This window comes from Nothoprocta perdicaria, unplaced genomic scaffold (genome assembly GCF_003342845.1).
Source record: "Nothoprocta perdicaria isolate Ctin4 unplaced genomic scaffold, notPer1 scaffold_26, whole genome shotgun sequence".
In the NCBI taxonomy this organism is placed as follows: Eukaryota; Metazoa; Chordata; class Aves; order Tinamiformes; family Tinamidae; genus Nothoprocta; species Nothoprocta perdicaria.
Genome location: NW_020455488.1, coordinates 3776363 through 3804147, shown reverse-complemented (window position 1 = coordinate 3804147; position 27785 = coordinate 3776363). Strand labels below are relative to the sequence as shown.

The 27785-nt window shown below is 52.3% G+C and overlaps 2 protein-coding genes across 2 annotated transcripts in view; both read left to right on the top strand.

Annotated features, from left to right (window-relative positions):
* Positions 1 to 7300, top strand: part of IGDCC3 (immunoglobulin superfamily DCC subclass member 3) — a 56947-nt gene extending 49647 nt beyond the window's left edge. The window contains exons 8-14 of the mRNA XM_026040633.1: positions 1378 to 1625; positions 2155 to 2319; positions 5908 to 6096; positions 6313 to 6417; positions 6496 to 6634; positions 6915 to 7095; positions 7169 to 7300. Of these exons, the coding sequence (XP_025896418.1) occupies positions 1378 to 1625; positions 2155 to 2319; positions 5908 to 6096; positions 6313 to 6417; positions 6496 to 6634; positions 6915 to 7095; positions 7169 to 7300 (1159 nt within the window). The remainder of the gene's footprint in view (positions 1 to 1377; positions 1626 to 2154; positions 2320 to 5907; positions 6097 to 6312; positions 6418 to 6495; positions 6635 to 6914; positions 7096 to 7168) is intronic.
* A 701-nt stretch (positions 7301 to 8001) lies between these two features.
* The window catches only part of PARP16 (poly(ADP-ribose) polymerase family member 16), a 26193-nt gene continuing 6409 nt past the window's right edge, over positions 8002 to 27785 (top strand). Inside the window, exons 1-2 of the mRNA XM_026040632.1 lie at positions 8002 to 8174; positions 24019 to 24160. Coding sequence (XP_025896417.1) covers positions 8002 to 8174; positions 24019 to 24160 — 315 coding nt within the window. The remainder of the gene's footprint in view (positions 8175 to 24018; positions 24161 to 27785) is intronic.

Below are 27785 nucleotides of genomic sequence, written 5' to 3'. Positions count from 1 at the left end.
TAATACAAGAAGACCAATATTTTGCTGCAATTAGAAGCAGCGTTCGTTCTGACAGACAGGCAAGCAATGACAGGTTATTTATCATTTCCACGTTCTGTGTACAATTTTTATTTACATAAAGGGCAGCTTGGCTTATGGCTCTGGAAAAGCTGGGAAATGCTCCTCAGCCCTGCAGAGGTGCTTGCAATCTCCCCAGGTGCAGCCAAATCTGAATTCCATTGAGAATTCCTCCCAAGAGGAGGAGGGAATTCCCAGGAGGGGATAATACACTTTTCCTTGGAAACAAGCTATGGATTTGGTTAGATTCGGACCATTTATTGCCGAAGAGCGTCAGCCAAAAGGAACGTGCAACCTTTGCACATCCAGGATCTTTGAGTGGATTTTATCATCGCTTTCCTAAGCTACTGCCTCAAGGTTGGTTAAAAACAGCTCCAAATTCTGAGTCTGCCCTTCCCGGTCCAGCCCGGTGCCGGGAGCAGGACTGTGAGTCCCCAGCAGCCCCATGTGCTGCCCTGGGGGGTTATTTATCTTTATCTTTATCTTTATCTTTATCTTTATCTTTATCTTTATCTTTATCTTTATCTTTATCTTTATATCTTTATCTTATTTATATTTATATTTATTATTTTAGTATTTATATATTATTTATTATTTATATTTGGGGGGGTTTATATCTGGACTCCCCAGTATAAGAGGGACATGGAGCTTCTGGAGAGGGTCCAGCAGAGAGCAACCAAGGTGATGAAGGGACTGGAACATCTCTAGCATGAGGAGAGACTGAGTCGGGCGTGTTCAGCTTGGAGAAGAGAAGGCTGAGAGGGGATCTGATTAACATGTATAAGTTGATGAAGGGGGAATGCAGGGAGGAAGGGGCCAAGCTCCCTCAGTGGTGGCCAGTGACAGGACAAGGGGCAAAGGGAGCAAAGTGTGACATAGGAAGGGGGGCTCTCTCCAAGGCGGCGGCCGCTGCAGCCCCTGCCCTGAGCCGCGGCCTGGCCTTCGTGCCCGGCTATTGCCAGGCTGCCGTGCGGCTCCGGAGGGATGAACAGGGAGGCTGGTCCTCCCTGCACCCGCCGACGGAGGCTCTCGGCCGAGGTAGCCAGAGACTCTTCATCTTCAGGCTGAAAAAGGCACCTGACGGATGCCGGGGAAAGCCAGCTGGGATGTGTCGGAAATGTACTTAGAGGTTTTGCAGAAAAAACGGGATTTGGTCACAAGCTTTGGGGTTTGGCTGGAGGGGAGCAGGTTTTGGAGACTGCAGGGCAGTAGCTGGGGCCGTAGCTCTGCAGGACAACCTGTGGATGGGCACTTGGATGGGAGGGTTGTCGGTGCCGCATCCCCGTGCCTGAGGTGCTCGTCCCGCTGGTGTCCCCGCAGCACGCTCACCATCTACGGCATCAACCAAGCGGACGAGGCCATCTACCAGTGCATCGCGGAGAACAGCGCGGGCTCCACGCAGGCCAGCGCGCGCCTCACCGTGCTCTGGGCCGACGGGCTGCCCGGGCCCCCGCAGGGCGTCAAGGCCAGGACGGTGTCCGCCACCACCATCCAGGTGTCGTGGCGGGAGCCCCTGCAGAACACCAAGGAGATCATCGGCTACGTGCTGCACATCCGCAGGGCTGCAGGTAGGGCGCCCGCCGCGCCGCCGCGAGGGGCTGCGCAAACCCGGGCTGCGCGCGGTGCTGCCGCCGTGTCCTTTCCCATCTGCGGCTCCCTGCAAGACAGAGCCCGGGCAGATGTGGCTGCCACGGCGGGAGGAGAGCAGCAGCACTAGCATTCCGCCTCCCTGCCTCTGTTACCTGCAGTAATTTAAGATATTTTCTGGTTTTCGGGGTCCGGCCTGAGCTCTGCCTGGCTTTGCCCTGTTCAGAGGGACAGCGTCTGTTCCTGGTGCCTTTGTCCTCCAAGCCCAGAGCTGGCAGCACGGGTGGCACCAGCGCTGGCTGGGGTTGCTTTTAGGGAGGGAAGGAGGGTGTTGCTGCAGGCTCGAGACCTTGCTGCCCGCTTAGGTCCCTGGCAAAGCTTGCGGAAATGTCAGTGCCCTGGGCAGACACATTCCCCCAGTGCGGAACAAAACTAACACGGCGCCTGCCCAGTCCCTTTACGTCTCGCAAAGCCTAACGCGGCTCTGCCCTCCCGCTCTTTGTGCTGCAGATCCCGTGGAGATGGAGTATCAGGAGGCTGTCAGCAAGAGCACGTTCCAGCAGCTCGTGACTGATTTAGAGCCCTCGACGAGCTACAGCTTCTACATAAAGGCCTACACGTCCCGGGGTGCCAGCAAGGCCTCGGACGTCACGGTGGTGAGCACGCTCGGGGAAGGTAAGGGAGCCTCAGCGCCCGAGCTCGCCCCTGCCTGAACGTGCCGTGGTGCAGGGCGCCCTGCCAGCCCCTTGGCACGTTGGCACTGCTGCCGCCGCCTCCCGCTGCCGCTCGTCCCTGCGAGCTCGTGGCAAAGTCATTTGTACCCTTACGTGGGGGCTGAGCGGCTCTCTGGAGCCTGGTGCTTGTGGCTTACGCTGGAGCCGGGGGCGAGCGCCGCGTGCGTCGCAGCTGCTCCTGGCTTTCCTGAATGGCAGGTTCATTGCTCGGGAAGCTTCCCGGCATCTCCAGCAGCTCTGGTACCCCCAGCTCGTCCTGTGAGATGCCACATTTTGAGAATTAGAGTTTTGCTCTGCTCCATCCTGGAGACAGCACATGGGAGCTGAGCTGCCCCAGCCGAGCGCCTTGGAGCAGCCTCTGTTTCCGTGGAAAGTCAGGGCAGTGTCCAAGGCTTTTCCCTGACGTTGTCTCCCAGATGTGGCCACCGGTTAATTCCCCCAGAAGGAAACTTGGTGCCATCACGCTGTAATGCACGTTACTTGTGCACAGACACCAGGCAGGAACCACAGCCCCTGTGGGACCTGTCAGCTGGGACCAGCCATCGGTCGGAGCGTTTTCCCACAGACTCTTCTGGATCTCTGGATCCTTCCTGGCTTATCTCACATGCCTGAGAGTAATTTGTTTGGAACATTGCATCTTTCTCTGGAACACTCAGTAATTATGAATTTGGAGCAGAGAGGGCCTTGGGTATGAGGATGTGATTTAGGATCAGAGCGAGGAGTGGATTGACTTCCAGGTAGGGGATCCAAATCTCATTCCGTTTTCAGCTATTGCAGACATTTATTGCAGCATTTAAGTAACAACGCCAATAAATCCTTGCCCTGTTGGGTTGTTACCCTGCAGGTTTATTTCTCTGGCACTCGACAGGGCATTAGTCACCCTTTGAGTTTGTTTTTCCTTCCAATTTAGAGGTGGAGGGATTGAGTAAGCTAAAACTTGAAACTCCTTGACCTGATGCTCTGAGTTCAGCTCCAGCAGCTGAAAACCAGCCATGCTTCATAGAGCCTGGTGCATTTTGGAGAGGTTTGGGTCAAGCAGGACTTTTTTACATTATTACCTTCAAGCACGATAGGTATAGTTAGGTATCCAGTAAGGGGATCATAAATTTCTTGGCTCAGTGAAGTTTCAAGGCATCTCCTGTCCTTAAAAAAGGCTTGTCCTGTATAACAGAGTTCCAACAAGAAGCTACAGAATCCTGATGGACAAATCGTCCCCTTTAAAATTACTCAACCCTAGCTAGGGTTTGTCGTGTGGGAGGATGTAGAGAGACTTAAAACACCCAGTTCTGACTAGATTTATAGGCAGGTTGGCTGCAAGAGACTGCAGGGCAGCCCCGACCCAGGTTTGTGTGCGGCCAGGCTGCTGCTTCCCATCTTCCCGAGGTGTCCGTGGGTTGGGAAGTCGCGTGCCGCCTCACCTGGGCTGGGACACGGGGCTGCTCTGCCCTTGTGGGGCGCCTCGAGGCCCTGGGGCCAGGACACTGCCCGGAGCGGGAATCGCTGTGTTCAGGTGCGGCTGTTCTTTGGAGCGGGAATACGGTGCAGGAAGGACTGGGGCTGCTTTTGCCTTTGGGGAGGTTGGCCTCAAATACCTGCTCTTTCTGGAAGTGAGGCTCTCCCTTGGAGCAGCGATGATGGGGATGGAAGGAAGAACACAAGATGCCAAAGAGCAACTAAGCAAGTTAACGTTCGTCCTCCTTACGCTGCTCTTGCGGGACGGCCCTTCCTGCCCTCCGTGGGGTCCGTTCCCCTTTCCCCAGCACTGCCTGCTTTTCTGTCTGGCAGTAATCCTGCCTTCCCGCCGGGAGCGGCCGGGATTGCTCCCACTGGACTCGCTCAGCTTGGGGCTCCTTTCCAGCCTTCCACAGATGCCGAGGGGGGTTAAATTGCAACCCGTATCCGCTTCGTTACGCAGCGCACACCCCTGTCCTTGTCTTTTAATGCTTTTTAGGGTTTTCTCCAGGACTTTTTGACATTTCTCTAGGATGAAGACCTAGCCCTAGTTCCTTTAGTCAGCTTCGGCTAAAGACGCCTTCAAGAAGAAAGTTGAAATGACCTGGGGAAAATTCCAAACAGCACCGAAGAGGAAAACGAATATCCCAGCCCTTAGCTTTGAGGGAGAGGCCTCAGATACACGTTATGTCTTATATATACTTCTGTGAAGCACATATACCCTCGTGTGTGCATTTAGCTATACACACACACACAAATATACTCCCTTCTGTATACACTTACTTGTGTAATGGCCTTATGAACAGCACATGCACTCTACAAGTGCATACATATAAGCGATATTACACATATACAAATATATCTATATATACGCCAAGTTTGAATATACAAATATATCTATCTATACTCCACGCTTGAATAAATATTATCTATTGCTTACTTTGAAGGAGAGAGATTCTTGTGGTTTTTATTAACTGTAAGGCTCTGCAACCATAAAATAAAGCCAACTCTTCACAAATGAGGACGGCCCAGCTCGGTGTTTGTTTGTGTGGGGATAACAGGGCAAAAAGCTGCAGGGGTCCAGGGGGAGCCCCAGGGCTTTGGGCCTGGGGACTTGTGAGCTTGGAACTGGGACTGGAAACTAGCCCTGCCTCCAGACCTGAGGGTGCTGGAGGAGCAGAGCCCATGGGCCGGGCAGAGGGCTGCGGTACCGGGCACTTTGGAATGGCACAGGAGGCTTGGGAAGCGATGGAGCAGGCAACCTTTGGTGGGAATTAGATGCAAAACTAATTAAACAATACTCACTGTGGCCGGGTTGTGCTGAGACACGTCTCTGCATCGATGTGAGCAGCGAGAGGGAGGGCGGGAGAGGCGCCCGGGGCCCGCAGGACGCCCCGGTTTGCAGCCCTGCCCGCTCAGCTGCAGCAATGGGGCAGGCTCACGTTAGGCAGCCCTGGGCCGCGGGAGCAAGGGGCAGTGACACCCCAGCACGAGGGCAGGGGCTCTGGCTTTGATGGCCCTGCCACTGGCGGGAGCGAAGGGCCTCCCAGGGGCCTGTGCATCAGGTCTCGGTGACAGCGGGCAGCAGCAGGGACATCTTCCCTGTGCATCCCTAAGGGCAGGTAAGCGCGTGGGCACTGCCGGGCAGCATCCTGGGCTGCCGGGGCATCCAGGGCTCCCACTGAACGGGTCCCAGTCGCAGGAGTGTGGTCCAAGCTCCGAAGCAGCCCATGCTTGGTGCCAAGAGGGGCCCAGGAGCAGCGTTTCACCTCCTGCTCTTGGGTCGGATCCCTCTGCCTCCATCCCTCGTGGTTGCTCCCTTCCTCAGGGATTAATGGCTCCGGAGGGCCTCGCAGCCCCCAGGCGAGGGCAGAGGAGTGGGAGCGGGGAGCGCATTCCCAGTCGCTGCGTTCCTGCCCTGGCCCGACTTGCAGCCAGTCGGATGCAGCCTCTTTGCTTGCTGAACTTAGGATAACCTGGGAAACTCATGGAACTTAGTGATGAAATTCAAAAGCAATCCAGAGCCTGCGCTGCTTGTCTCAGTCTCACACGGCCCTGCTGTCTTCCTCTGTTCCAGTGCCCGCGATGCCGTCCCTCTTCATCAAAGTCATCAACAGCACCGCGGTCCAGGCCACCTGGGAGCCCTCCATGAAGCTGGGCCAGCACGAGGGCTTCAAGCTCTTCTACCGCAAAGTCCACGTCTCGCAATACACCGGCCCTGTGCTGCTGCCCAGCAATGTCACCACGTACAACATCACCCACCTGGGTAAGCGAGGGGGGACCGGCCTGGGCCCGTGGGGTGGCTGCTGAAGGGAGATGCTGCAGCTCCCCCGAGGTTCTTTGGGTGCTGGGGTGCAAAGTTTGCCCTTTTGCCCTGCTGGGTTATTTGTCCCTGTGTGTTTCCCAAAAAAAGGACCCTCGTGGGGCAAGAAGCTGAAGGTTTCGGGTCTATGATGCCCTTCTTGTGCCTCTCTCCAAACAGACACGTCAGTGGTGTACGAAGTGAAGCTCCTGGCCTACAACCAGCACGGGGATGGCAACTCAACCGTGCGCTTTGTGTCCCTGAGAGAACCTGTGGAAAGGACAGGTGAGGAGCTGCCGGGGTTGGCGAGGGAAGTGGGAGGCCTGTGGGAGCAATTGCTGATCCCCCCTTCTCCCCCGCCAGTGCTGAACGCCCCCTGCGACTGCATGAAGGACGAGCAGAGCAATAAGACCTCCACGACGGGCATCATCATCGGGATCCACATCGGTGTCACGTGCATCATATTCTGCGTCCTCTTCCTCATGTTCGGCTACAGAGGAAGGTAGGAGCTGCCGCTGAGGCTGCTCGTGGGGCAGCAGGGGGACTCACCCCGCGCGTGGGGACCTCGGGGCCTCCCACCCCAGCACGGTCCCGGCCCAAGAACCGGCTGCTTCCTGGGAACACGGGAGTTTCTGCTTCAGAAAGCAAAGCACAAGCCGCTCGCGGAGAGGCGGCTGTAGAAGAGGGAGCTGCCTCGGGAAGGAGGCTGGGGCCACAACCCGGCGGTTTGGGCTTGGGCGGCGAGCGCGGCGCGGCCCTCGCTCACCCCGCGCTCTCCGCAGGCTGCTCACGTGCAAGAACGTGCAGGAGCAGCTGGCGCCGGCGCAGGCGCCGCGCGGCCAGCGGAGCGGCCTCAACGGCGCCGCGCGCCGCGACGAGCGCCCCTTCGGCGGCAAGCGGCTGGACCTCAACGAGCTGGAGCGGCTCTTCCCGGCGGCGCCTTCCCGGGACAAGGCGGTGAGAGCCGGCGGCAAAGACGCGGCCGCGCGGCGGGCACCTCCACAGCGTGCCACAATCTCGTTTTCTCTCCCCGCAGCCGGCTCCAGGGCTTCCCGCATCCCACGGGGACACCCAGCTGTCCCCGCTGCCGCGCGAGGACTTTGGCGTCATCGAGGAGGAGCCGCCGGAGCCGCCGGCTCCCGGCCCCGGGCCGGCCAGGGAAGGATAAAGCGCCGCGCGCCGAGCCCCTCCGAGGAGTCAGCAGAAACCAAACCCACGGCTGGTGACACCTTTACAACGATTCTCAGGTCAATTTAAGATTTCTACGGTCTGATTGTTATTTTTTTGTTTTGCTTTATTTTTTTATATATATATATAAATATACATATATATATATCTATATATATATATACACACACACACAGCCTTTTTGAAACTGTGAAGCTGATCTTACCCACCTGGTTCTGGCCTCCTTCTTGTGATTGCCATGTTCCCGAGCTGGGTCTGGATGGGTTTTCCCAGGGCTGCTAAGGAAAAGCCTCCTTTTGCCTAACACTCCCGGCTCCAGTAGACTGGGAATGCGGCAGTCGCCTCCTCTTGGCGTCATGGACTTCTTCCTGATTGGCAGCTTTAGGAGTCCTTTTGGGATCTATTTTTTAATTTCAAGAAGACTGGATGAGGAGAAATCCTTCTAACTTGACTCCAAAAAATTGGAGGCCCGGGAAGGCCACCTGCTCCATGGACTCGATGACTTTTTGTACACTTTTCTCTTTTTCTCAGGATGCTTTTTTTTGCTGAATGACTCTAAAAAATAAGAAAAACCATACAAACACACCCAAAAAAGAGTGTGTATCAAAGGCAGCCTGCCCAAGGGCTACCGAAAGACTTGGACAAACCACCCGAGTGAAATCCGCACCTACCTCAACCGGAATGAATGTCTTCTGGGAAGCAGAAGTATCTGCGTCTTCCTTCGTGTTCGGCAGCGCGGCGCTCGCTCCCTCCGAGCCCGGTCCTACCTCAGCCGCCGCGCTCCGGGCGGCCGCGCTCTCCTCTTCGTCGTCGTCCCTCGTCCTCGTCGTCCTCGTCCTTGTCGTCCCAATGATGTAAAGCACTTCCAGACCTTCAAAGCAATGTTCTACCTCAAGCGTGCAGCGGCGGACACGGGCGAGCTCGTGTTATGTTTGAGCTTTACTTTAGGCACGTAGCGGTGCCCGCCGGGCGCCCGTGTGGCCCAGAGTTGGACCATGGTTGGTTATTTTGGGGTTTATTTCTGTTTATTTCTTTTCCTTTAAAGACTGTCGGGGTGGCCCTGTGTGGCGGGGAGGTCTCGGGAGCGAGCGCGGATGAGGCCAGCCCAGTGCAGCACTTGGAGAAGATGGGAAGCGTGGAGCCCCCGGTCGGGAAGGAGGAGGAGAGGAGGCTCCCGTGGGAGGGTGCAGGATGCTCAGGGCCCTGCGGGCCGAGCAAGAGCCCCCGAGACCAAAGAGAGGGTTTGTGTGGGACCCCCCCCGGACCTGGCCCAACGCGGGGCTGTGCCCTGTCCCGGGATGCCTAAAAGAAGGGGAATGCCAAGGGCTGAGCTCTTCCTAAAAGTCCTGTCCCGCCTTTCAAGGGTGAAAAGAGTCAGGAGAGGCAACGAGCTGAAGTTTAAAACATAATGAGGGCGGGTTCTTAAGTGGTTCCGGTGGGATGGTCCCTTGTGTCAGAAACTTCCCCATTGGCTTCGCGCTTGGCACGTGGAGCTGTGGAAATATGGAAATACCGCATCCTGCGGGATGGGATCCGAAGGGTGGCATTGACACCTCACCCCGGGGAGCCTCTCCTGTCCCACACCAGCACCCAAACAGCCCTGTGGGAGTGAGTGCTGCTCCCACGGGGTCCCTCCCGCCCTTCCCGAATGCGGGAATAAGGGATGAAGGAACCCACCTGGTACAGGGATCTCCGGGCGTCCACCCACAACAGAGCCCCTTGGGATCGGGAGAGGGGAGCAGGAGGAGATGCCCAACAGCTTAAACATGGAGCAAATCCGCAGCTCCTCGCGGCTCCTGAGGGCCCGAAGCGCTCTGCCTTAGCACATCCCAGGGCTTTAACTCCACTGGGACACACGCTCTTGCCATAGCCCTCCAACACACAATCGGAAAAGCCCAGGGGGCCAAAAGCAGCCAAATTTGGCCACATTTGGTCCAGAGCTGCAGGACACATAGCCCGGGCTCAGCCCTGGCTCCGTCCCTCCCCATCCGCCAGGTTTCGCCCTCTGATCCAAGCGGATCCAAATCCCCTGTTCCCGCCCGCTCCAGCCGAGCTCCTCGCACCGCTGGGTTTCACCTGCAGCGCTGCAGTTCACACTGAATAAATCCTGTTGCCAAAGTGAACACACGACTTCCTAGAGCAGCTTTCAGCTCAGAAGATCCTGCGGCTGTGACCACGCTATTAATTTAATATCATATTCTTGTGATATTGTAATAGTAACAAGTATTTGTCACTACTTCCTTTTATTAAAGGGAAATGCTGTGCCATTTGACTAGTTGAAACATGATAGTATGTCACGAGTAGGGTTTTTCTTTTAAATAATTATAATTATGCAGAAATGTAATGGCTTAAACCAGCGCAGCCTGTGCCCTGGTTTGAGACAGCCCAAGATGGATGTGAATCTTTAAAGGCTATTTTTAGGCGTTTAGCTTTTCCTCTTTTTTGGGGTTTCTTTTATGCTTTTGTCAATCCGCACTGGTGGGACCCATCCAGGGAAGCCTCCAAATCTGAGGAATTCGTTAGGATGAAGCCACCTTACCTGGATTTTCCGAGGCTGAGGCACAGAGCTGGGGATGGCGAGTTGGATGCGGAGGAGCCGATCGCTGGGATCCTGGTGCCTCCGTGCCCGGATGCTGTGTGGAAACAAACGTGCTGGGAGAGGTTGCTTGGGAATTCACCTGGAAAACGAGAAGGAAGGTGAACAGGAGTCCGGATTTAGCTGAGTTTGGAACTGTCCAGAGGTTTATTCCCAAGAATCGCCTTTGGGCCGGGTTGTTGGTTTAGCTGGAGCATTTCGGGCCTGGAAAGCCATCCGGGTCTCCCCGAGCTGGGGGAGAGAGCTGGAAATGGGATGTTTTGGGGTGTCCCTGCTCCATCTGCAGCTTCCCCACGGATCGCAGAGGGCAAATGGCCAAAGCCACTTCCCTGCCGGATCCCTGCCCAACCACGGATGCAGCCCAGCACTTACAACAACGTGCCACGATCCTTACTGGTTTCCCCCCCTTTTTAAGTCGGGGGACCCAAAACGTTGCATCTTGAGGCCACAAAACCCCTTGCTGGTTAATGGGCAGATACTGGGTCTCATGCATGCTGCCGGGAGCCGTGATGTTTAGGACAGGGATCCCCCCCCTGGAATGTTTTTCCAAGGAAAAAAAATGAAGGAATTCAACTAACTGCCCCTTCCGGGCCTTCCTCAAACCTTCCCGCTTTTCCAGCCACGTTGGGATGAAACGGCAGCCAGGATGAAGCATCCCAAAGCCGGGATCCCGGCCGAGCTCCCGGGGCGCCCCCACTCCCCAGCTGCTCCCCGGCTGCTCCCTCAGGGATCGCATCCCGCGCGGGCAGCGGGCAGGGACTCGCTCCAAGCCGCGACAGGGCATTTCCTGCTGTTGAATCCAGGTATTTATTTGTCTAACGAGCCTTTCCTCTTCCTCGGCTCGTGGCTGAAACCTTTTAAGCACGAGGCCAGTTTGGGAGCCCCAAAGTTTCCCCTCCAGGGTGATGATGGTGCGAGAGCCACACGGAGCTCCCCGGGATCCTGCTCCCGCTCCGGTGCTTCCCTGGGCGGTGGGAAGCGCCTGGGCCGAAACCTCCGCCTGCTTCCCACTGTTGATTTTTATTTTTTTTAAGATATTTAAACAGCAAAAAGCTCAATGTTGGTGGTAATAAGGGGAGAGGCAGTATCTGGGTGCAGACCCACTGAGTAAGTGGATAAGACTGGGAAAAAAGTCAAGGAAATTAGAAGCCTATGGAAGCAAACAGCGCTGGTCCTCCCTTCATCCATACAAAAACTGCTTGGAGGGAAATCCCTCCCTGTGCAGCACCCGGAGAGGCAGAGCCAAGATCCTGCCTGCACCTCGGTGCCTGCAGGGCTTCCTCACCCACCGAAATAAAAGGAGAAGCTCAAAGGGAGAAGGGAGGGCGCCGGGCAGGGAGCTGGCGCCGGCCCCGGAGCAGCCTCAGCTCCCGTCCCAGCCCCAATCCCAGGCGCTTTTTTCTACTGTTTGTTTTCTACCTTTCTGACTTGGAACCGTCTCGATAGATTGGAAATCCCACTGATCCTACGATTGTCAGCTCTGTATAAAAGAAAAAAAAATGTAATTAAACCAGTTTTTTGGTAGTTTGCTCTGTTTAGACTTCAGCCTGTGGCTCCGTGTACCGGGAACAGGGAAGTGTTGCCTGTGTTGCCCGTGCTTTAGATGCAAAGAGCTCCCAAAGAGGCAGATGATTTTTCATGGGTTCTGCTCCTCTGGGTAGGAAATCAGGACCGTGGCGGCCTGGGGGGCAGCAGGACAAAGGAATCCTGCACCCCGGGCATCCCACACCATGGGCATCCCAAAACCCGGGCATCCTGCACCATGGATCTGCGCTATGGGCATCCCATGTACTAAGATACCCACAGCCTGGGAATACCACATCCTGGGCATCCTGCACCATGGGGATCCCATGTCCCGAATATCCCGTGTCCCATCCATGCCACATCCTGGGCATCCTGTATCCCAGCTCTCCCACATCCCGGCTATCCCCTATCCTGCCCACGCCACATCCTGGGCACCCCTTGCCTTGTGCCGGGTGCAGGAGGCAGGAGCAGCTCCCCAGGATCCCGGGAGGGCCGAGGTGGACAGGGCAGCTTCTTTTTTCCTGACATTTCCAGCACAAAAGGAGTAAAATTTTGAGTTCAATTCCATGGGACATTAATGGAGACAAGAGCACTTCTGCAAGGACGTTTCGAGAAGCCGGGCAGTGAAGAGTCACTCTAGGCAACCCCAGGTGCTTCTGAAACTGCCAGGTTGTGGTTCTGGGGTCTAAACGGGTATTTCATAATAAATACAAACATAAAAAGAACGGCCGCATTGCTCGGTTGTGATGTGAAAGGTGGAAAAAAAGATCAGAGCTGGTTAACACTAGGGATTTTGGCACAAATTCTGTGAAATGGTTGAAAATTGCAGATTTTGGAATCGCGACATTGTGCAAGGTGCTCGGCTTTCATTAAAAGGGAATTTCCTTGTCTTCACAGCAATAAATAAAAAAGTTATTGAAAGATATTAATCTAAAATAGTTCCAGTAATGATAAGAGGAGGAGGAAGCCAATAAATAGACAGATAAAAGCGATTCCTGCAGGAAGCCCCGGGTCGCAGCCCTCGCGCGGCTCCGAGTGCCCTCCCGGTGACGCTCCGACGTCCCGGTCACAACCTGCCAACGCGCCGGGATTTACACCGCCCACAAACCCCCCGCTCTCCGAAAGGTCATCTGCGCTTTAATGTGGCCCGGGCGCTACGGCTTTGGTCGCTGACACTTTTATGAAAATAGCCTTAATTTCAACTGGGCTGCTGTGAAATAAAACCTTACAGGGGGGTTCTCCGCTTTGGAAAAATCCTCTCTAAGCCCCACGGAGTGGGACATCTCCATCAGCGGCAGGTCCCTGGTCAGGTTTTCCAGCCCCGTTGCCCATCGCTTTGCAAAAGCCCTTGGACACTCACTACTTCCAGCCAGGATCAATTAAAAATGGGCTCATTTGGGGAGAAACACACTCATTATCCAAACATCATGTTGTCCGGAAAAGCTATTTCCTCCGCGCTGAAATGCCCAAATTAGTCTTGCCCGGAGTTGTAAAGACGCTTGTCTTGTTTATTGAGCGATAAATATGAAGGAGCAGTAACTAAATTCATCAGTCCCCCAACATCGCCGCTGGGAACGGCCGTTTCCGACGCGCAATCTCCAACCGCATGAATATTTTAGAGCCCCTTTCCCTTGGGCACTTGCCTTATCTCTGGAGCCTGGATATTATTTTCTGCTTTTCAGCTTTTGGGATGTATTGGAGAAAATGTCATTATTTGGAGCGGCGCGGATTACAGTTGACTTTCCTAAGCCAATTTATATTGGCAGGCTGCTGGTTTTTAAAAAGACCTATAAATCACCGCTATGGATTTCCATGACGTGGGTGCGGGGACGTCCCGGGCTCCTGAGCCCGGAGCTGCAGCCAACGTGGGACAAACTCCCTGTCCTCATCCTGTCTCGGTGTCGCTGCTTCCCAACGACATCCCAACGCCCATCAGGTCTTTAGGGAAGAGCCCAAAGGGGAAGGTGAAGACTTGGCCAACGCAGCCTGGAGGAACCGAGGGCATTGGAGCACCCCTACCCTACGTGATGACAACATCATGACTTTCCATGGAAGTGCCCTTGAGCAGACAATCATGGGATATCATGGGACACACAATCACTTCAGAGCCACATTCTTGGCACTTAACTCTTAAGTCACTAATATTTTGGTGCTGCACAGCTAAAATAAGGAACCGAGGACAGGCAATAATAAGATGCACGTCTGCAAGAAAGGGCATCATTAAGTGACATACTAATTGCAGGCAGGGGAAAAAAAAAAAGGCAGTGCAGTCACTCATTTGTCCCCCTGAAAATGCAAACAATAAATGCCTGCATCCCAATTAGTGCTGGCTGCGTCTCGGGTCTGGCTCCTCAGAAGGAAGCTGGCAGCGGCCAAGCCGGGGCCCAGGTTTACACCAGGACAACCTGCAGGAGAGAGTCAAAAAAGGCAGAGTCAAAAAGGTTGGGAGGGACCTTTGGAGATCGTCTAGTCCAACCGGCAAACACGGTCACCTAGAGCATGTGGCACAGGACTGCATCCCTACTTTTTTTTTTTTTTTTTTTAATTCTGATTCCCACATGGATTCAAGCTCTTGGGAACGAGGTGCTCTGAACACATGGGAGAACTTGCACTGAAGCGTCAGAGCAACAAGTTTAGGAAAGCTCCCCTGCGCGAGACACCCAAACCCGTGGCAATTTATAAAGGTGTGCAATTTATAATAGTGGTGGTGCACCAGAGCAGGGCCTGGGTCATGGGCTAGAGAGCAGGAGGTCTCCTCAAGGGTGCTTCCATGGAAAGCAGGGCTGAACATCAGCCAAGTCAGACCCATGCTCCACCAAAGGCACGGAGCAAGCTCCATGCTCAAGAGGTGCATCTCTATCAACACGTGGGGTTTATTCCCAGCTCCAGACTGAGATCCATCGGATAGGTCAAGCCTTCATTCCCCTTCCAGCCCGTGGGTTACCCTCCATGCACCATGTCCTGCTCACGTTGGGCACCTGCATGTGAGGAGCCCATTCCCCAGCGGGAAGCTCCATCTCCAGTGCTCAGATCTCACCTTCCAATTTGATTCTTATCCCAAATCCGGACCCAGTCCTGAATCCCAGCGCTTGGTTCGGGTCCCAGAGGATCTTTGCTCGGTCTCTTCCAAAGGCAGTGGAGGCTTCTCCAGCGAAGGAGGCAGCAGGAGGAAGCAAAGGGAGACCCTGGAGACCCAGGCAGGACCTTGCCCTGCTCCCCAAGGCTCAGCCCACGCCATTCCCCAGCAACTGCTGTTTGAACACGGGGAAAAACAAACCTGCTTGTTGCAGCACCCAAAGGTGCTTGTTGCCACGATCTACCTCGAACTGTTGTCACATTCGTCATTAATCTGTTTTCTCCCCTTTCTGCAACTTAACCTGTGATAAGCAGACATTGTAAGTGCCAATTTTCCGATTTTCCCCGGTTATTTGTGCATATAGCAAAGCAGGACGGCACGGCAGAGCACATGCCCTACCTGCGCCATACGCTGACCGTAAACAGGCACGTGTGTGTATAAAACCCTGCACACGCAGGGCAAACAGCAAGACAAGCCAGACACGTGGTGCCAAGCTCTTCCCAAAGAGAAAATAATCCTCTTGATAGCAAATATCTGCAGTTTGTGCCTCCTTTTGGGGGTCCAGGACCCTCCATCCCACCACATTGGAGCCCTCTGCTATCGGCTCCACGTTGTCCTCCTGGGCTCCCACCTGGAGAAACCTTCAAACTGGGAGCTTGGGAAGAGCCGGAGGATCCCCAGGGCCTGGCCGGTCCCTGAGGGTCCTGAGCCCCTCTCTGGAAGCAGCACTGCAGGTTCCAGCCCGTGTCCTGCACATTCTCCTCCTCTCTCCAACCTTCCAGCTGGTTTCTGCAAGGCCTCCTCGTCTCACCTTCATTAAAGGAAAATAAAACAAAGATTTAACAAAGGATGTGGGTTTTTCCTAACAAGAATTGGATTTTTGTTCCTCTGCCTGACCACGGACGCGCCAGGAGCTGCGATGTCGGGTATTCGGCAGGAATTTCCTCCTCAACGTTACAGGATTCCTTTCCCTGCCACTTTTCCGAACTGTGCTGCACAATGCCCCATCCAAGCCAACATATTTATTATACCCCAACTCATCTCCAAGTCAGTCTCCTCAAAACAAGGGGAATTTCATGGAATCTGATTCCGAATATTTCACTTTTCACAAGGGCCGTTTCCTTGAAGACCAAACAAGATGGCCCAGACACAAAGACAACCTCCTATTTCTGGTGCTTGGGCTACATCAGGATGGACTTTCCACAATCCTGGAGCTTCAGCTCAACTCTTGAACTCTAACCAGGCCAAATGGACAGGAATGTCTTCCAGTTTTCCCTGATTTTGGTAAATAATTTAACCTAAAAAGCTGCTCTGGGAATCTGCTTACCAGCATAATCCGGAGTCCTGGTAAATAGACCAAATATTTTGTGTTCTAGCAGAGAAATCGTGGTATGGAGGAAATATGAGAGATCCCAGTAAAGCTTTGCCTAGGGAAAAAGCTGTTCCAAGGCAGCTCCTGGCAGGAACACCCAGAGGTGTGGGGTGTCTTCCAGTGTTGAACACAACAAGTTCAGTCCATGAAGCCCCTCGCAGAACACGACTCTCCTCCCCTGGCCAAAGCCGCTGCAAGGTCCTTCCCATGCAGAAACCCCCAAGGAATAAAACAGTCACAGACAAAGAACCCATCAAAAAGCAGGAGAAAAAGCAGATTTGGGCAAGCCAGGCTCACTGGCCAGCTTCTCTTTGCTGCATTTGGTAGAGCAGGTTGCCCTGCTCCCTACTGCGACCCTACGCCCGCTTAGGCTTAAAGCTCCTGCGGTTAAACCCGGGTCTGGGCACAAGGGACCGTGGTCTGCAGACAAAGCCAGGACGTGACGAGTCGCGGGAAGAGGAGCCTGTTCCTCCGCAACCTCCCACCCTTCATTAATAACCCTGTCATGGAGCGTATGGCCCCCGCTAATTAAAACGAATGGCACACGACAGCCGCGAACGGCGCCGTAATTCCATTATTTTTTTTTTTCCCATCTCCTCCTGCCTCGCCCTTGAGGGGTGAGGAGCGGGGCCCAGGCGTCCTGCTTGGAGCAGGGAACCCCAGGGACGCCGCCCTCCCTTCCCGGCTGGAAGGAGCCCCCACGCGGGGCGGAATCGCGGATTTCAGTGCCAGACGGCGGCCGCAGCCCCTTCCTGCCCCGCGGCATTCCCAAAAGAGCGGACACCTCCCGTTGCCATGGCAGCCGGGTTCCCAACGAGCGGCGCTCCATCCTAGCCAGAGAGCCAGGGTCTCATTAACGCACTCGGGATGCACCGGAGTCCCCCCGGGGCGACAACATCCTTCCCCAAAACCAGCACCTTCTGCCCGTCTTGATTTGGGTTTTCCTGCTTTTTCCCGTTTTTTTCCCTCGTTTTATTTTAGCAAGCTGCTGCCGGGGCTGCGGTGACGAGCGTGGCCCAGGGGACATTTCCTTCCCCTGCTCGTCCAAGCACCAAGGGACGGGACAAAAGGGACCAAGGCAGATGCAGACGGTGCAATTGGGCTGAGAAGCCACATTATTAGCAAGTTAGTCTGCTGCAAATTAACTGTGGCATGTAACTAACGCCTGTCCCCCTTCCCAAGTTTCCCACTCATAGAAACACACACATCCCGACACCAAGATCCCCTTTTAAAGCTCCAAGCGTCCCAAAAATGGGGCTATTTCCCTAATTCCTCTGCTGGAAACGTGCAGGTTTCCAAGCCAAGCCTGGCCTCGCTGCTGCCCAAGGCGCCTTCGAGCCCCCGAGAGCAGCAACACCTTGGAAGCTGCTAACGCTGTTAAATGAATATTCATAAATTACTGTGCTATATGCACAGCCTTAAGGTCACACCTTCCAGCTTCAAAAGCACGTCCCAAGCAGGGATTCATTAAGACCCCAGACTTCCCCCCCAAAAAGGAGCCCATCCTGGGCTGGCGATTGCATTTAAACCGCAGTGACTTTATTAAACGCTATAGCAATAGATTTATTTTAATAGAGCACAAAGCCTGGCTCTGGCCACCCTAAACCCGAGCTCCGAGCAGAGGCGCTTGGCAGAACCCGATCAAACAGACCTAATGTGTGCAATATATCTCGGGTGAGTAATATACGGCCACATTTCCTGCTCCATTTACCCACTTTTAACTACACCTGACCTGCTCTTATCCTAATAGGAAACGGCTGCTCTTCTCGCGGCCCGTCCTGCACACATGTTTTTCTGGTAATGGCCAAAGCTAAATCACTTCCCCTTCTCTTAAGTGCCCGGCACCAGCTGCCTGGGGATGTTTAACTACCCCGAGTCCTTCTGCAGGACCCCCAGGTCGGCTCCGCGCCGGATCTGGGAGGATGGAGCCCAGCGGGATTCACCCCGCTCCTGAAAACGCGGAGGAAAATCCCCCAAATGCTCCAGTTTGTCCCTGTCCTGCTCGTGCAAACTGGTGCTTTGCAGGAGGGGGACAGGGAACGGCCCTGCAGTGAGCGTGCCCCTTCTCATCAGCCCAAAATTAGGTCGGAAAAAGGCAAAGCTGCAGCTTTTAAGCCAGGTTTTTCCCCCTGCAGAGCTGGGGTCGTAGCGATCCATCGAGGCTGATTTAAAGCTTCCTGAGCGGGGCACTTAAACGGGCAATTTCCCTGGAAAACGTCCCCGATCCGCGCGCGCACATCGGCTGCGGCTTCCCGGCCGGAGCTGCAGCAGCGCGGCCGCGTTTCATGACTGCTATTAATTATTACAGAGCATTACAGGGACTCGGCGGCAAAGGCAAAAGGAAACAGAGACCATTAGGGACATGTTGACTCCAGAGGAGAATTCCTGAGCTCACTTAGAGGCGCTGGAGCCGCCGCTCGATGCAAATAAATGAGCAAAAGGGTTTTCTGAAGGAATTAGCACGTGGCATCTGCAAATTGCAGCAGTTGTCTCTCTGCTTTCCAAGGGCTGAATTGCCTCTATAATTCCCCACCATTTAACTGCATAAATCTCGCACAAATAAACCAGCAATTTGCATATGCACAGAAAAGAAATTATGGAAACACAAGGAAAGAAGTTACATATTTTTTCCAGCGCAGGCTGCAAATAAACAGGCACTGCTTAATAGGAAATCTGCCTTCAGGCCTGGCTTGGAAAACAAAATTTAGGAAACCCTTTAATTTTAAATAACAAGCACCCACGAGGCTGTAACGTCGCTCAGAGCACGTGCAGACCCGGAGCATTCGGAGTCAACGGGCCGCCCTTTGGGAATCATCTCAATTCCCTTGCAATTTCTATGGAGATCTCTGAGGCTTTCAATGTGACACAAGGAGACATCAAGCCAGAAATAATAAAAATCGACCCCAAAATTTTCAAGGTGGATCCAGGGATGCAGCAAGGAGCCGGCGGGCGCTCGGAGGATGAGCAGAGGAGCCGCTTCCCACTAGCTGCCCGTGTGACTGATCTCATTCAGAGGTTGTTATTCCAAAACGCCCTAATCCGCTTCCAAATGACTTAATCCCATTTGGAAGGATGTGCTTTCCTTCCAAAGTATTCGTACAGAGTAGAAATTGGGGACAAAAATCAATCAGAAACAGCTCTTTGGAAAAACATCTCATGCAGAAAAGCTCTCAGTGGGGACGTGCGATGCCACGGCGCGTTGGAGAGGTTTGAGGAATTAAAACACTATTGGGAAAAACACCTGCAGCTTGTGTGCAAGGTGCACGCGTCCCTCTGCTCCTCGCCTTGCCCTCGATGTCCACGAAGGACACGTTTGAGCTCCGGTGCTCCAAGAAGCCCTCAGCATCCTCGGCAGTTCAGACAGACCCGCTAATGGGACGTTTCTCCCCAAAAACGAATCCCCAGAGCACTGCTTCTGTTTGAGGACACAGCAAGTAGGGTGAGATGGGAACAGCAGGAGTTTGAGATTAAATCTGCTCCTCTCCATCTCATTCCAAAGCCAAAAGGACCTGTTGCATCTGGTATTTGCTGGAGCTAATGAGCAGGGTGCCTATTTCAGCCTTCCTCCACCACTTCTTTATATTTCTTTAAAGATCTTTGGAAAATGCAAGAAACAATTTAGCTTCTAACCGTGTCCTTACCAAATCTAGCAGCTAGTTAGAAGGTTTGGCACAATGATCCCATGAGGATGCACCAAATAAATCCCAGAGCCGAGCAGCTCCCATTAATCCCCCTGGCAGCAGGTTTGGTGACATGCAAAGCAGGAAGGTGACCCTGGATTCCCAGGAACTGCAGGTAAATGCTCCATTACCAACATGGAATAGAGTGAAAAACGAAGCAGAAATCCTCACCTTCAGGCTCTGAGAGGGTCAAAGCTGCCCCTTTTAGACCACTCTTCATCCTGCACATCTTGCCCCCAAAATTATAATTCAATACGCTGAGAACCAAGAAAGAACCAATAACATTTGTCTGCATGATTTGGGTTAAAAATAATTGCTGCTCAGACATATCTGCCTGACATGAGCAATTAGGTAACTGGGTAGTTATAAGCTGTCGTTTCCTATGAGCACACTTTAACGTGGCCTTGCTAAGCTGACCTTTAGACCTGCTGTGGCTTCCCCTGCGCGCTGCTCCTGCGACCCATTTGTTTTTGGAGCTGGGCCGTGCGCTCGCGAGGCCTCGGGCTAGGAAAGCACCAGGGCGGGATGATCCCAGAGCCCGCAGCTGGCGCAGGGCGAGCAGGGACCCTCTGCAGAGCTTTGGGGGCTCCTCCGGTGGAAAACGTCACCTACTGTCACCGTCTGCACCAAGAGACATGGTCTAATGTGCGGGCATGAGAAGAGGGGGGACAGTCCAGGACCGGTGGGACAAACTAGTCAAATACCTTCTAATTTTAAGACTAAGTTGCCTAAAACTGCAGCCTGTCTGTGTCTGGGCCTGATGCTAAGGTGGCCTTTCCTTGGCTGTTTCCCATGGGGTGGACGCAGCTAAGGGCCCTCTTCTGAGATTGCTTCATCTGAGAGTTTGTCTCTTTTCAGGGTAGGCCCAAGAGCTCCTAATAGGATTTAAGGACCAGTTTATCTAATCGAGAATGAAATCCCACGGTGAGACCGTATCAAGGAGAGATTATCTGGCATGCTCAGAAGAAGAGATCACAAGATTATCCCAAAACGGGGCTTGTTTGTGCTGAGATAACGACAGATAATTGGCAGCCCCCTTTGCATGGTTGAGTCACCCGGAGCGAGGGCTGCAGGCAGAAAAGCAGCAGCTTTTCCAAAAGAAAGGCCTGACCCAAGGCCTGACACGGACTCAACGGGAAGGAAAAACTTCTGGAAAGGATCAGGGCAAGGCCATGGATTTATGAAGTAGCTGTTCGCCTGACTCTAATTTTTAAAGCGTTATTATCCTTTTAGCAGGGCTGTGGGGTAGATGGAAGCCAGAGCTTCGTGATGAGGAGCAGCTGAGCGCCACGTGCACAGCCCTGCCTTCCACGCCGCAACACGGTGGGGACGGCCACACAACACTGGGTGCTCTGGGTGACCCTGCGTGTGCAGTGGGTTGGACTACACAATCTCTAGAGCTCCCTTCCAACCTTAAGGATTTTATAATTCCATGATTCTACGCCCGGACTTGACGTACGAAGCAGCAGAACCCAGGAAGAAAAGCAGCTCCAGTGACAAACCCAACAGCCTCCGGCTTTTCCAGCACTCTGGCTCTCACACTCCTCCCCAAACGCTCCACAGGACCATGTCCTTTCCATGAGGAAAAGGCTGGAGAATCCCCATTTATCAAGCTATCGGTTATATATCACACCCTTGCATCCTAAGGAGCCCTCCGCACAGTTGCAGCCCGCACACCTTCCCAAGAGCAGAACCGGAGCAATCCGACTACGAGCATTCCCGCTCGGCGCGAACCGCGTCTAATGGAGCTGAAGCTCGGTGGGACAGCTAATGAGTGCTTGTTAGCACAGCCCATGGACCATTCAATCAAGCATACAGGGCAACTAATGGGGATTGATGGCCAAAACACAACGTGAGGATTTACCTCTTCAGATAAATAGGTGATGGGTTGGTGATTGGGTTAATCTTACGTTTCTATGGGAAAATTTATACCTAGCTAATAAAAATAGGAGATGTGAATAATTGCATCCCTAGGTCTGCGTGTCACTGCCTTTGCTATCCTGGCAGTAGGTGCGTTTCCCTTGGGAGCCGGGAAATGCGGCTCACTGAGGACCCAGACACTCATCTTCTCAAATGTTTGGGAATGCTTTGGGAGAGGAACCCTCATTTCGGATGAGCACATGGGGACGATAATGAAAAATGTTACACCTGAGATGCCGACGGGCTGCAAGAGGTGCTGATACAGACGGGGCATTTGCTGCCTCTTCCCTAATATCGAGCATGGGCCTAAAAATCACCCCTCTTGTCCATGGCTTGAGCCCTCCCTGTAAAGCGGGTGAAGGTTCGCACAAACCTGCTCCCAAAGTCCCAACTTGTCCTGCCCCATCTCCTCCCATCAGCAAGATCTTCCCAGGATCTTCCCAAACCTGAGGTTTTCCCACCTTTCCCCTCGAGCTGGTGAGGGATGAAGGGGAACAGGGGCACCAGACAAGCCCTGTCCCAAACCTCTGTCTCCCAGTGCCTGCTTTCCTTTCCGTTCCCCCCTTTCCTTCCCTTCGAAAGGCCTCCGATGGGATCACAGATGGCAATTCCTGCCTGATGGATCCTAATGGCATTACTGGTGACAGACCAGATGTCCAGGGAGGAAAAATGCTCTTTTTAACCCCCAAATTCACCAAGAACCTCACCTTTATAGGATTGGGGGGGAGTGCAAAGGTACCTTCCCAGCATACACTTCCATCCCTCCATGCCTCGTTTTCCTTTCTGTTCCAAAATGCCTAAATCTGACACCGAACGGCTCCCATTTTGAACAGCAACAGTGTAAAAACGCTACAAAGATCTCACGTGGTGCTCTGCGCCACCACTGGAACGTGTCCTATGACCACAAAGAAATACCACTGATTTGGGGTTACTGAGCGAACCTGAGCACATTTCCCTGCCTCTTTGGAGGCAAATGCAAACGAAACCAAAGCCACAGACACAGAGGGAACGGTCAGAGAGACTCACGCCCGCAAATCCCACGTTTCCCTTCTTTAAATCCAACGAACGCAAGCGCAGGAAGGTGCAAATTAATGATTATTAATTAAATCCCCATGGGGCAAGCGGGGGACACTGTGGCCGGCACCAGGTAACTCCTTCCCCCTAACACTTCACAGCCAGAACGTCGCGGTTGGATCGCTCTTGGAGATGGGAAGAATCCCGGCAGCTTTTGCAGCTTGGACAAAGCTGCGCTCGGGGAGGGAGGGGACGTCCCACAGTACAACATGCACACACGGAGAAATCCCGCTGCTTTATGGGATGACAAGTGCGAAGCGCGAGCAAGTAACAAAAGAGGAATATTATCTGACTTTAAACGTAACGTATGGTGGCGGCAAATCCCTGGGAAAACCAGGAGCGGGGCTCCCTGCGCAGATGCTCTGCTGCCATCAGCTGGCAAAGGCGCTGGGGCGCCCAGGATTCTCCCCGATCCGCAGGGAGCTGAAGCAGGACTTGAATCCGCAGGGAGCTGAAGCAGGACTTGGATTGCTCCAGAGCCGCACGCCGCTCTCAGAAAGGAGAGGGAACGGGGCCCCATCGTCTTCCTCAGCCACGGGATGCTCCGGAGGCAGGAGCTGCTGTTACGGGTCCCTCACACAAGTGTGGAGCAGAGTGCTCTTTTGGTCAAGTGACTTCCCCAGAGGGGAGAAATCCCAAGTTTTTTGCTTCTCACATTTAATTTCTGTTTCTCTCATGCTCCTTCCAACCTCAAATTCTAGCAGTGGAAACGGCACAGCCAGAAAAGCTCACGATAATTCTTTGGAGTGTTTCACCAGTCTGTTTGATGGGTACCCCAAATTTCTGTTCATCTATCTACATCTTGCCTCCCTCTTGAGGGTTTTTATCCCTCAGGGGATTCCTGTGGTGCTGCTGATGATCACATGGAAGCAGGGGAGGGAACTAGGATAGCAGGAAAGGGGACTGGTGGACTTTTTTTTTTTTATCCCCTCAAACAGGATGGGATGATTAAGAGGCAACTACTCTACATCTCAAATGGGATGGGATGATTAAGGAGCAATCAGACTAGGAAAAAGCAAAGAGTTCGATGCTGCCAGGGCTGGCTCCACCACCCAGAGCATCTAAGCCAAGGCAGGTCTGCCCTGCTCTGCTATAGCACAAAGCCAGAGCCCCACAAGTAGTTCAGCCCCTGGAGGGCTCCTCTTGACAACACAGGCTTAATTTAAAGCAGGATCCATGAAAACCACAGCAAAACGCTACTATGGGTTTTTAAAGGGATCAATGTAGAGAGCAGAAGGAAAAGGGGCTGTGATGCTTCTGTGGACAAAATATCATCACTTGATGGTATCGCAGCATGTAACAAAGAGGAACCAGAGCAGGTGCTGGAGGAGCCAGGATGGTCAGGATTAGGTTAGGACGTGAGGAACTCTTCTGCACCCAGCAGCCCTGGGGCAATTTAGGGAATTCACTTTGCTGAAGGCACTGCTCCCCCCAGAACTGCTCTGCTGTCCCACAGGGCTTTTCCTGGGACCACTCAGAAGACTTCCCTTCTGTTCACGCTGCCAGGTAAGACTGCCCGAAGCACTGACAGCATCACGGACTGGCACCACCTGGCACCCGGCACTGCAGATGCTGCAAATCGTCTTCTTGGGAAAGGGGTAAACCTCTCCTTTGGGAAAGAGGGGGAGAGCACTGAGGTCCTTCTTTCCCCTGGACATTCCTCCCTTCCCAGGGAGGATTTGGCAGAGGGAGCAGCCCGAGAGCCCCCTGCTCTGTGTCCTTGCAAATCAGGTGTCGCTGCCCAGGCAGAGCCGGTTGCCCTGGCTCGGATGGAGCCCCTGACCTAGGGCTGAACTGCTCTATATCCCAGACCCAGTCCCCCACGGAGCTGATTTTCCAGCATGGCAGATCAAAGACCGCTGTAAGGAGCAAATCTATCAAAGGCTCGGCACCCCAAGTTCGCCCCGGCTCGCTTTCATGTTCCCTTTTAACAAGCATGCCCCTTCCCGTCGGTGAGCAAGCGCTTTCAAACAGATGATTATCACATTTCCCTATTAACGGGAAAGATCGGCCAAGCATAAATCTGAAGAGGTGCCACTATCTGCACATTGCATGTATCACGTCAGAGAAAAAAAACACTGCTGGGCAAAGCCATCCCAGAGTGACCACATCTAGAATTAGCAGCTGGTTTTAACTCTGGCAAAAAGACAAGTACCAGCTCATTACTGCATCTGCCAATAGAGTGCTTACCCATTAAGAAAGGGTGATTTCTTTCTGTACATAGTGAGCCTGCCTCTCAAGCAACACCATTTCTTAGCAGAAACTGTGCTCGTGTTAGTGGAGATGTTCCTGGATTTCACCTGAACAAGGTCCTTCTGGCTGGTCATGCATGTGCTACTGGATATTCTGGTCTCGTGGTGATCTAGAAAGAGCCAGAAAACTGTCATCTAACAGGAATTAACAGAAAGCAATTTTCTTCTTCAAGGTGTTTGAGTGAAGTGAAAATTTCTGTTATTTCTCCCTGTGAAGTGCCTTATACAAATCCTACCATCGGCCCAAAGGGTTGCTGGAGTCTCCAGCATTGTTTAACCTCCTTCATTTCCCACCTCCCACGCTAACTGGGATGCTCCCAAGATGCTCCATGAACTACCTAGTATTTGGGATGCTCTAAAAGCCACTGAATTAGCATGCAAATATGAGATGTAACCTTGTTTTTAGCTGAGAACCACAACAATTCAGAACCAACCGCATTTTGTTTTGATTTTACATAAATTCACCAATGTAAGCGGCAGAGAAATACGATTCCACATATTCACATTTCCAAAACAGTTGCTGCTTTTACTTGAGCAAAGTATTTTGTATGTTAGAGGCCCAACTACCTTAAGGTAGTTCTATTCCGCATTTCTGTTTCCAATAAATCTCTCAGGACAAAAATATCCCCTGCAGCATATATAAGGAAAGGACAAAAAGGCGTTAAATCCTCAGAGAGGGAGAGGGCAGGGGGAGAAAAGAGATAAATAGTTTACTTCTATTATCTTTACCATATGTTCTATTCAGACTGGATACACATAAACAGCATGTAATCTTCAAGCTCAGCTTTAAACTCTTTGAAGTGACCTGACCATACTACTGATTTATTTCAAACTAACCTTTCTCTTTGAACCCTAGGTCAAGGTTAATTCTATAATAAAACATACCTTATACAGCTGGCTTTTCCAGTGTTGCTAGCAAGTAACGAACCCCTCAGTCATAAGCATTTGTTTTACTGAGTGCAGTATTGTATTTCTATTTTCCCTTCCCTATATTAATTTCCTTCACAGACCCTAGTTAAGGAGAAAAAAAATCTCTTTTCCGGTCCATGAGATCAATTTTAAAACACACTGGAATTAAATGAAGACATTTAAGCCACATTTCTATGCTGAAATGCATCCACTGGCACCAGAAGCTCTATTTATTACCATGTATGTTAAATAATCAGACCTGCAATTTCATAAGATGCTCTACAGCTACTCAAATTCTCCCACGAGCAATGACCCTTTCAGAACCTTCGACGTTCATTTTTGCACTGAATCACAGCGAATCACTAAGGATAGTTTTTATATCTAGAAAAATAAAATTGAAAAGGGAAATATATTTTAAAATAAATTTTTTATACATACATATTCATATATAAAAGAATATATATATGTGTGTGTATATATATCATTAGACCATCCAGATTTGCTCACACTAGAAGACTGTATCTGGTGTTGCTAATATCAAAGGAGAACTGCACTAATAATTTTAATGATTTTAATGATTTTAATTTTAATAATTTTAATAATTTTAATAATTTTAATAATTTTAATAATTTTAATAATTTTAATAATTTTAATAATTTTAATAGGAAGGCAGTGGTCTTTCGCTAGTGTTGGTCCTGATGTATGCTCACACGTTCTGCAAGCCGAAGCCTACATCAGGTCCTGCACCACGGGCAAACGAAGAGGCATCTCCCTTCCATTGGCACCAAAATGCTTTCAGTCCTTCAGTCTCTGGTTTAGCGGTCGCTTTGTAAAACACGTGTTTTAGTTGAGTGTTAGATGAATTTAACCAGGCAGCACTTGGGGTCAGCCCCAATGCAGCAAACTTGTTATCTCATCAATATCTGTCATTGCCTAAATCAGCTGAGCTTGCCGTAATGGAACCACCATCCATTTGAGATCCCGAAGGCCCACATCAGTTGGGGATCAATGCGCGCAGCATCTTAACTGTTATTATGCCAGTCACGTCTCTGATCTATTTCGGGTTTCTTCACACCAGGACAAGTCAAGAAAACATCTACACCTTGAGAGATTCTCTTAAAATAATATAAAGAAGTAGTGGCACGGAGAGCATCTCTAAAATTTGTGGCTCCAAATAAACTCTTTTCCCTTTAGTTCTCCCCATTGGCACAGCACCAGGTTGACATTCACTTCTGGCTTCTCTACAAGGACCGCTGCCTTCCCCACTCCTTAAATACTCACTGGGAAGCCCAGTTCTCCACAGGGAATTCCTAGCGCCACGTGGAGGGCCAAGTGCATCCCGATCTACCCTAAGAGCACAGCCATGGTGATACTACAAAATAAAAAATATGGCTTGCTGCCTGTCACACAGGGTATCGAGAGCTATTGGCAGCAGTGGGCGATGATGCCTTGCTGACAGCAAATCTACCTCAAAGCAAAACCTATATAGATGGGATTGAGAGAAGCTGGAACTGATCCATAGTGATGGATGGTTCTAGATCTCATTCCCTGGTAATAGGAATGTGTATCCATAGTCATCCAAGCATCCTGATATGAGAACGGTCAATTGCTGATAGATGCCAGTGCGGACTGACCACAAAAGTGGTCCAAAAGGAGCAATCTGGATGCTGTCTGACAGTGAGGACTTTGCAAGCGGGACTGTTATTGAGGCCAATACCTATTCATAACCGTCCCTATAGAAAAGGGAGCAGAGAGGCCTCCAGATCAAGAGGAACTGATACATATCAATGGGTCACCAGATTTTTCTAGATGTTGTTGCTTTATCAAACGTCTGTAAAATGACCCTCACCAAGGTCCCTCCCAACTGCCACTGCCCCCAGGCTCTGATGCCTGAAGCGCAAGACTGCTCCCACAGCGAAAGCTGCACTTTGCTGTGTGAAAATGCACGAAACCCACGGCTATGGGGAGCGATGGAAATCAACACTGTCTTCTGCTGCCTGAGAGCAGGCGCCATCTTCCCCCGGCCCCTCTCCCTTCCTCAGGCCAGGGCGCCATCTTCCCC